This window comes from Chelonoidis abingdonii, chromosome 3 (assembly GCF_003597395.2).
Source record: "Chelonoidis abingdonii isolate Lonesome George chromosome 3, CheloAbing_2.0, whole genome shotgun sequence".
NCBI lineage: Eukaryota > Metazoa > Chordata > Testudines > Testudinidae > Chelonoidis > Chelonoidis abingdonii.
The window spans coordinates 122,623,944-122,633,543 of record NC_133771.1 but is presented as its reverse complement, the minus strand read 5'-3'; the positions used below and the strand labels follow the sequence as shown (position 1 = coordinate 122,633,543).

General features: G+C 45.7%; 1 protein-coding gene across 4 annotated transcripts in view; it reads left to right on the top strand.

Moving 5' to 3' along the window:
• Positions 1–1,058: 1,058 nt before the first annotated feature.
• Positions 1,059–9,600, top strand: part of TFB1M (transcription factor B1, mitochondrial) — a 50,292-nt gene continuing 41,750 nt past the window's right edge. Inside the window, exons 1-3 of one of the 4 annotated variants that reach the window (XM_032772081.2) lie at positions 1,059–1,386; positions 3,634–3,791; positions 6,701–6,852. In XM_032772081.2, the coding sequence (XP_032627972.1) occupies positions 3,677–3,791; positions 6,701–6,852 (267 nt within the window). In that variant the 5' untranslated portion in view covers positions 1,059–1,386; positions 3,634–3,676. Of the gene's footprint in view, positions 1,387–1,409; positions 1,751–1,886; positions 2,009–2,066; positions 2,087–3,633; positions 3,792–6,700; positions 6,853–9,600 lie in introns of those variants that run through there. The other 3 variants (XM_032772078.2, XM_032772080.2, XM_032772079.2) reach the window with 3 other exon arrangements.

The following is a 9,600-nucleotide window of genomic DNA, read 5'->3' as shown; positions in this document are numbered from 1 at the left end:
ACACTAGACATAGCAATGCTGAATACTGCAATACCTTTGTCCTATTGTGGGCCTGACCCCTTGTGTTTTGCACCCTCTTGTTGGTGTCACTAAGCATAACCCTAAGTAACTTAAAAAAGTGGAAGGCAATAAGAATATGGAGTTTTCCTGTTTAGGCCTCTGGCGAGCAAAAGTCCTTCCATGTTTGAACTCTAACCAACCTAAAAGGCTGGCTGATGGGAAAGGCCAGGAGTAACAGCCGTTATCAGTTGCAACAGTTCTAATTGGTCTAAAGCAGAAATAATGAGGCCTGTGCACCTTTAGCAGAAGGACAAGATAACTTGCAGAAGGAAAACTTACTAACGAGCTGCCACGGCCAAGTTTACTTAATGCACCTGCGCTTACGTAACTGCTACAGGGGGAGAAGGAGGGGGAAGACAAAGAAGTGTGTGAGAAAAGAATGCTGCAGCCGGACAGAAGAGGGAGGGGAAACGGGGGCTTGCTAGTCAGCGAGAAAAAGTTCTCATGGATATAAAGGAACAGACTGCTTGTTTTAGCTGGGCTGGATCTGAGGCGTACTAAGTCTCCCAGCACCGCTTTGAGAACCCAAATAAACCTGTGTTTTGCTTCTCCACCTTGGTGTGTTTATTGGTGCTAAGCACTCCAGGCACGGACCACCACTGTTACTTGCCTTGGGCAAATTTGGTGTCTGCAACACCCTAACTTCTTACAGTTTTACACCCCAGTTATGTTATTGGCTGGCTCTACATAGCTGGACACTGCTGCCTAGTGAGATTTAGGATTGCCACCCATCCGTTTTTTACCTAGACAGTCTGGGTTTTGGCTTGTGAGTCACAGTGACATTTGACAAGCCCAGATGTCTGGTTTTTGGGTGGGGTGGGGCAGATAGAGCAGGGGGATGCCCGAGGGGAGGGGGAGAAGAGGGGCGGAAGAGGCAGAGCAAATGGCAGACCTCGCGGGGGGTGGGGGGGAGCAGAGGCAGACCAGGCGGCGGAGCCTGAGGGGTCCAGTTACCAGCTATTAGTAAGCTGGCAACCCTAGTGAGGCTCTGTGCAGGAACCAGCCCCCTGGCGTGTGGCTCCAGCTTCAGGGCTGCAGGGGGCGCCGTGCAAGCAGAAGCAGGAGGCCGGTTGGCAGCAAGGCTCAGGACATCGGAGTTCACGGAACTCATGTGGCAGCACAGACAAAGCAAACCCGGGGCAAGGAAAGCGCGGGCGGAACCCAGCTGCACCCGGCAGCAGAACCCACCGCCCGGCGCAGCCGCCACACGCACAGCAAGAACTACCCGGCAGCTCTAGCAGAACCCCACGACGCACTACTACGCCTGCGCAGTGTGAGGCCGATGACCCTGAATCGGCCTGCGAGTAGGAAACGCATGCGCAACAAGTGGGGGGAGGAATGTTAAGTACCACTAGTGCGCATGCGCTCTAAGACCCCTTCCTCTCCGTAGGGAAACGACGCATGTGAGACCCTATCCAGACCCGGGAACGCGGAGTGTAACGTTGAGGTTGACGGCGAGGCGAATGCGCTATAGGGAGACACCTCCCCATCATTGCCAGATTGGGCGCCGAAATTCTGTTTCCGGTTAGATTTCCTCCATATCCGGGTCACTGCGCCGCGTGGCTCTTGTTATTGATTAACGCGCTAATAAAGTTACACTTAAAAAAAACCTGCCAGCGGTCACCTGACTCTCGCGCGCGTGTTCCCGCCCAGCTGCGCTCCGAGCCTACACGCGACAGCGGCTCTACCGGTAAGTTACGCGTGGGGAGCTTGGCCCCTCTTCCCCGCCCGTCTGCGCTTTGCGCATGTGCAACGCTTCTGCGCAGTGGAGACTCTACGATGTGATGGGGGGAGGCGGGGTGGTCAGACCTTCCCAGCCTCACGGCTCCCTGGCTGCGCCCCCCCCCGCCTCGCCCCGCCGCTAAGCACCGCCGCTGCCGGCGGCGGGAAAGTTGTCGTGATACGAAACGGTGCAGCCCGGGGATCGCGCCGCCCGGGCCTCCGCCGGGTGTGTGAATCTTGGGGGCGGAGGGGGAGCAGAGCCCTCCGCAGAGGGAAGCGGGGTCAGAACAGTGGGGCCTTGCGGGTGGTTTCACTCGCCCCTTTTAGAAGTTCCCAGGCCAGTGGGCAGCGCTGGGCTAACTGGAAAATGGGGTTTGTCAGTGGTTGAGCTCCTGGAAAAGCCAAGTATTATTAAGCGGTGGACACACACTGGTGCAGATCAGGGGCCACCTCTGTACGTCGGGAGCAGTGACCTATGGAGGCTGCCGCTCTCATTAAGCTTGCGGTGGTTCTCAATTTTGTTGCAGTGCGATAGCTTTTTGACAACAAAGTTACTGCACGACCCGATGCCACAGATGGCCCCACAAAGCTACATTCCTCAGGCTTGGACTTCATCCCTCCCCTGGTGGGGTTTGGACTTTGCAATGCTGGCATTAGACTCACTGGGTACCAGGGCAGAAAACCCAAGCCTCTAAGCATAGTGCTGAAGCTTGAGTCCAAGGCCTGTGGGAACAAAGCCCTCTGGCTTCAGCTTTCTGCCCTGGACCCTAATGAGTTTAATACCAGCGTTGGTGATCCCATTAAAATGAACTCACAATCTACTTTGGAGTCCTGACCCCCAGTTTGAGAATTGCTGAGCTATAGTACCTACCTTGCTCTAAATAGAAAGCTGTTTGCATCCAAATGGACCATTGCATAATGGGACCTCTTGTCTCCAAAGCTCCTCCAATCAGGATGAAGTAACCCTTGAGCTAGGGGAATGGGGTCTGAAAAGGGGGCACCTTTTCTCCATCATCCAGAGGATCAGAGTTAGAAAAAATCAAAGGATCAAAAAGTGTGGGCAACATTGTGGAAAATGGCACTTAGGCTTTCTTCCTCCTTTGTCTCTTTTATCACCAAACTTGATGTTTCAGAGAAAAGAGGAAATAGTTTTTATTGGGGAAATTAATGTAATTAAATAATTGACAGTGTTCAACTTTTGTACATTTTACTTTCCCCTTCAATGTAAAACCACTACTTTTTAGTTTAAAAAAGGCTAGAATTAATCATCAAAATACAGAACTGTTAAATAACTATTTTTGGAGGCATGGGGGGTTCATTTTAGATCTGTTGTCTGACCCGTCCAGTATTTATGATTCTAATGCTGCCTCCTGCACACAATACCTAATTTTAAAGGTGTGAGTAGATTAAAGTAAATGAAACTGCTCATGTGCTTAAAATTAAGCACATTCATATGTGTTTGCAAGATTAGGACCTTAGGTTGTAAATCTTGTGTATTTTTAATACACCTCTACCCCAACAGAACGTTGTCCTCGGGAGCCAAAAAATCTTACCGTGTTATCGGTGAAACTGCGTTATATCGAACTTGCTTTGATCCACCGGAGTGTGCAGCCCCGCCTCCCCTTCCCCCTGGAGCACTGCTTTACCACGTTATATCCGAATTGATGTTATATTGGGTCACATTATATTGGGATAGAGGTGTATATGTTTCTAAAGCAATAGATTCATTGGATAAAATCAGAATAAGTAAATATTTTGAGTTTTACTTCATTCCATTCTGTTTCTTACATATTTAATTGTGCCCTACTGTACACGTGATTACTCCTAGTCCCTTCTTTCCCTGTTTTTTAGGAGCAAGAGTTAACAGTCTTGGCCAGTGGCTGCATCAGGAAAGATGGCTGCTTTCCGTCTACCACCTCTGCCAACTGTTAGAGAGATTATTAAACTGTTTAATCTCCGAGCACAAAAGCAGCTATCCCAGAATTTTCTCCTGGATTTGAGATTGACAGGTAGGACATTTTTTATCTTGCATCATTTGAAATTTTTAATCATAAACTGTCTATTCATTTTCTCCAAAATTTAAGTTCTGTCTACATTTATTTGCATGGGGACTCTTGTCTTCCTCACAACAACAACACTGGTACATTTAAAAAAATATATTTTAACTCAATACATTTACGTGTAAATGCTCAGAAATGTAATTTTGTATGCAGAGTAAATGCTGTATTGGGGGAAGGGTTTACACTGTAGTTATACATAACAGAAAATTGATTTTTCTTATGTAAATGCAAAATTCAACTCTATCTTAATTATGGAGCTGTGTTCAATGCCTATTTAAAAAATACTAATGCCCCCTCAGAGGTTACCAGAGAATATCAGGAAATGGTGGGAGGCAATTAGATAGCTTCTATGTTTGCCCCAAAAAGGAGATACTCTGAGGATCATATTTGTGCAGGGTATAAAGAACAGCATTTGTTTATTATCCTAGCATGTGCTTTGACTTGGAAGGCCATATGCCCTAGTTTACTGGGAGTGTCCTGGTTTTTCTGAGCCTATTGTATTATACTGGTCAGATTTTTCTCCAGCTTCATTTCAGCCACCGTTCACATCACTTATGCTGCTGACTCCAAGCTGTGTTGCTCCTTCTCTGCTGACCTAGAGATGGTTCTTCTGTGCAATAGTTGCACAGTGTGGGTGTGAAACCCTCAAGGGCTTTTCTACACTTGAAAGTTAGCTCAGATTAAGGTAGGGTGTAATAAAAATAGTTATAAGAAACAGGAACATGTGGAGTCAATCAGGAACAATTGTATATGTGAGTAAGCCTTAAAGCTGAGATTCGCAAGAGGGGACGTAGGCCCCGAAAATGGCAGTTGGGCACCTAAGTCCAAAATTTAAATCCTCAAAACCCTAGCTCAGCTGTCACCTAACTTTATAGGTGCTTAAATAGCCTACATACCTAAGACTCCTCTGGTAACGTCTCCTGGGCATCTAAATTTCTGCTGGTGGGCATGCACTAGGGTTGCCAGCGTTCTAAGCACACAAATCCGAACACTTGCCCCCGCCCTTTCCCTGAGATCACACCCCTGTCCCGCTTCTTCTCCGAGGCCTCCTCCCTTCATTGCTTGCTGTCCCCCACCCCCACTTGCTTTCAGCAGGCTGGGGCAGGGGGTTGAGCTGCAGGATGGAATGAAGGCTCCGACTGGAGGTGTGGGCTCTGGGATGGGGCCAGAAATGAGGTGTTCAGGGTGTAAAAGGGAAATCTGGGCTGGGGCAGGGGTTTAGGGTGCTGGAGGGGGTGAGAGCTCTGGGGTGGGGCCGTAGATGAGAAGTTTGGGTGCAGGAGGGAGATCAGGGCATTAGATTAAGATATGTGAAGGGATATGGGCTCCAGGAAGGAGTTTGGGTGCAGAGGGAGCTCAGGGCTGGGGCAGGGGGTTGGGGTGTGGGAGAGGCTGAGGGTGCGGACTCCGGAAGGACGGGACTTACCTCCGGCAGCTCCTGTAAGTGGCCGTCTCCTAGGCTTAGGGGCAGCCAGGTGGCTCCTTGTGCTGCCCCTGCATGCAAGCACTGCCCCCACCGCTCCCACTGGCTGCCGTTCCTGGCCAGTGGGAGCTGTGGACTCAGTGCTTGGGGGCAGTGTGCAGAGACCCCCTGGCCGCCCCTGCTCCTCGGAGCCAGATATGCTGGCCGCTTTCAGGAGCTGCGCGGAGCCTGGGCAGGTAGGGAGCCTGTCTTAGCCCCACTGTGCCGCCAGTCATGCTTTTGGCCTATTAAGATCTCCCGGATTCCTTTTAATAGTCACTGGGCGATTGAGTCTGGTTTTGGTAGACTCCGAGCCAATCTGGGAAGGTTGGCAACCCTGTCATGCACACAGCCACCTCAGTCCTCATACCATCGAGCAGCTTTGTGCCTAATTCACACCTGAGCCCCAGCAGGATTCACAAGATAGGCATCCCCTGCGTGCTTTGACTGTAAGATGCATCTGGTAGATCAGGCCTTGCATAAAACAAAGAAGGTGGTTGTGGTGCCTGTGTCCCCTTATATCCAATAGCATAGAAGCTAAATACGCATCTAGGATATGAGAGAACCAGGTTCAAATCCTCACACTGCCTGATGTGGAGCAGGGACTTGAACCCTGGTCTGCTGCCTGCCGGGTGCCCTGTCAACCTATTGGCTATTCATGTCTGGGTCTCGCTCAGCCTCTTCTGTTGAAGTGGTTCCACTTTGCATGCCACTTTTTTTTTTTTTTTTTTTAACCACTCCTTGTGTTCTCCTAATGTCTGACCCTGGTTTTCTCCACCTCCTTTTGTACAGATTTCTCTTCTTCCCACTCCTTCAACATTTAGCTGTCCACAGCCAACTCCGCTCTGTTTTGCCCTAATCTTTCCTGCTTCTTGTTCCGGCTTCCCCAATCTCTTATCTCAAAATGCTCTGCTTCGTAGATACCGTAATCCTCAGGCTGCTCCTCTTTAGCCTTGTTCATTTTATATTTCTTTTGAACTTCCTCCGTGTAATGGCATTTCCCTTTAAATGGGCAGACTCTACAGAGATGTTAGAGGTTATCTGCCAGAAAGAGAATTGAATTTCCTATTTATAAGGAGAAAATTATTTGTCTATCTTTTTTAATAGATTGTGTAATTAACAAAATACATTAAGCACCTGACTGTGCAAGCTCTCTGATTGGTTATGAGTTTCTCTGGTAATTTAGAAATGAAACTGAATTCTGTGCTGTCTAGCAGGCTCCATAAAAAACAGTACTCCTCTCATTTAACCAGGAGGTGCTATTGTTTGTCTCTTCTGTGATAAACTCATTGTTTACTGTAGAAACACAAACTACACTGATGTTGGTGAGCTCAGTGCCTTGCAAAAAAAAATAAAAATAAAAATAAAAGCTTTGTATGTGCTTTGTGACTTACAGATAAGATAGTGAGACAGGCTGGCAAGCTGAAAGATGCCTATGTCTGTGAGGTGGGCCCTGGGCCAGGAGGAATTACAAGATCCATTCTCAATGCTGATGTTGCTCAACTCCTGTTAGTTGAAAAAGATACTCGATTTATTCCAGGACTGCAGGTATCAATTGGGAAATAAATTGTTTTTTATAATTAATGTATGTTTAAACATTTAAGAAGTTAAATTACTTTTGAAAAAAATGGATTTCCTATTTTGATCTGAACAATTGAAAAAAGTACTCCTAGCTCTAAAACAACTTGTATCAGAAGTATTTGCAGTGTTCTCTGCTTCTTTCCTAGAGGTCCATTGTTTAGTTTAATCTATATTGGCAGAATGGAGTATATTAATCTATTTTACTATGTTTGATTGGATGTATTACTCATTAATTGGAAGAATACTGCTTAATACCAATTTATATAGAAATCCCTTTAAGGTTTTGAGATTTAAAATAGTTTATAGTCCATCTCAAACACCTTTATCTGATCAGATCTTTTTCACCAGATTGATATAATGACATTTTTGTACTTCTAATCTCTTTTTGTGAAAATCATTTCTTCAGCCCAAACAAAGGATAATAATGCTGCAGCCCCACTCAGATGAAACAGGTTTCAGAGGGGTAGCCATGTTAGTCTGTATTAGCAAAAACTACAAGGAGTCCTTAAGGCACCTTACAGACTAACAAATTTATTTGGGCATAAGCTTTCATGGGCTATAACCCACTTCATCAGATGCATGGAGTAGAAAATACAGTTGAAACAGTTGCAGACCCATACTGTCTTTGCAAAAACTGTTGTAGTTAGTATCATTCTGATACAATTGTTACAACTGCATCCATTAGGATTCTTGAATGTAAACATTATCTGCCAGTTAATGCATTTGAATCTCATAATTGACTTATAAATCACCATTATTTGAACCAAGTAAGAAAGGATATGATGTAATTAATTCTCTGTGCATGTATTATCAAGTAATTGCTTGAATTAGCCGGAACGTTTTTGTTTGGCTTTCAAAAACTGCTGCTGAAGCAGATTCCTCTAAATAGAAGCACCACTTCTAGGATCCTCCAACAAAGTATCTTGGACACTTCATGGGATAGCTCAGTGGTTTGAGCATTGGCCTGCTAAACCCAGGGTTGTGAGTTCAATCCTTGAGGGGGCCACTTTGCGATCTGGGGCAAAAATCAGTAGTGAAGGCAGGGGGCTGGACTCGATGACCTTTTGAGGTCCCTTCCCGTTCCAGGAGATTGGTATATCTCCAATTATTATTATTATTGTTATTGACATATATACAACTCTGAGTGAGTCACCGTTTTTCGGTAGCAGCCCCCTCACAGCAGAAGTTCATATGCTTTTGACAGGCTATTCAGTACTGGAGATCTTGAGTAAGAGTGGGTTTGAATAAACAAACAGTATCTTGCATCCATTAGTATTAAATTTGGTTTTGAACTTTATTTTCCAGATAAGATGATGATAAATTACAGAATGAATCTCTTTGATGTGGGTCATAACCTCTCTGTTTTTTCTGGTTTTTCACTGAAAGGTCTCTGTTTCGATCTAGAATAGTTGTACATAAAGAGTCTGGGATTTGAACAGCAGAAAATGCCATATATTAAAATAACAATTTATTTAATTGTTGTTTAGAAGAATCTTTTACCATGTGAAACCAGTGACATTTAAAACATTCTGCATTTTTACTAAGTTCTTTTCAGGCTTTCCCATGATGTTTGTTTCATAATATTGAAGTAGGGGTCTGTGGCTGACACACTTCCCAGGAGTACCCAGGGTTGTGAGGCACCTCACTACCACCTATCTTTACCGTGAGGAAGCCTGGTCTTTGCCTGAAGGGGGTCAACTCCTTGGGCTACAGGCAATAGAAGCATTCCACCTCTGCCAACTCAACCTCTGCTGCCCTGCCGCAGGTTAGCGGTAGGTATGCTTCAACCCTCAAGCCCTTTGAATGTCCCTCTGCAGTGTCCAGTAGTCGTTCCACTGAACAGTCACTGTATTCCCAGATCCACTGCTCTCAAAGGAAAAATACATCTCAGCTTATGAATTACATCTCAGATCACTCATCTACTTAATAAACCTCATTTAGAAACGTTTATAGTGAAAACAAGTAAGTTTATTTAACAAAGTATAGAGATTTAAGCGATAGCAAGTAGAAGTATTGGAAATAAATGAATGCATATAAAATAAAATCATAACTTGCATTCTAGAACCTAGACATATTTAACTAGTCACTTCCATGTCTTGCAATATTGTTCTCCAGCATTTGTCAACCAAGCAGGCTGTGATCCCTTTTTCATGAAACAGGCCATTTTGTCAACTTCTCTCCTCAGTGAAGGACACAGTGTGTGTCTCTGCATTCTTTTGATAGACCGGATGAATCCTTCCATCTTAGTCATAAACTGAACACTCTCCTGCAGTGTGGTCCTTCCAGTAGATTTGGTGATCTCTAGTCAGTTTGGCAGTCTTGATTAGTTGGTGGCTTAGTATGCAAATAGACTTACATTATGAGGCACACAATACACAGTGACCAGATGTAGAGATAAGCATCTCCTTTGCCCTGCCTGAACAGAACCTGTCTAAGGGTACGTCTACACTGCACGATTATTTCGAATTAGCTTAAACTGATATTACAAAACAGATCTAATAAAATCGGTTTAGCGCGTCCACAGTGGGATCCCGAAATCGATTGTTTGCGTCCATGGTCCAAAGCTACCATCGATTTCAGGAGCGGTGCACTGTGGGTAGCTGTTCCTCAGCTATCCCATAGTTCCCACTTCCGTGTTGAGAGCACAGTGCCTGATGGGGCAGAAAACACTGCCCCGGGTGGTGCTGGGTACAGCCTCACCCCTCCCTTTGTGAA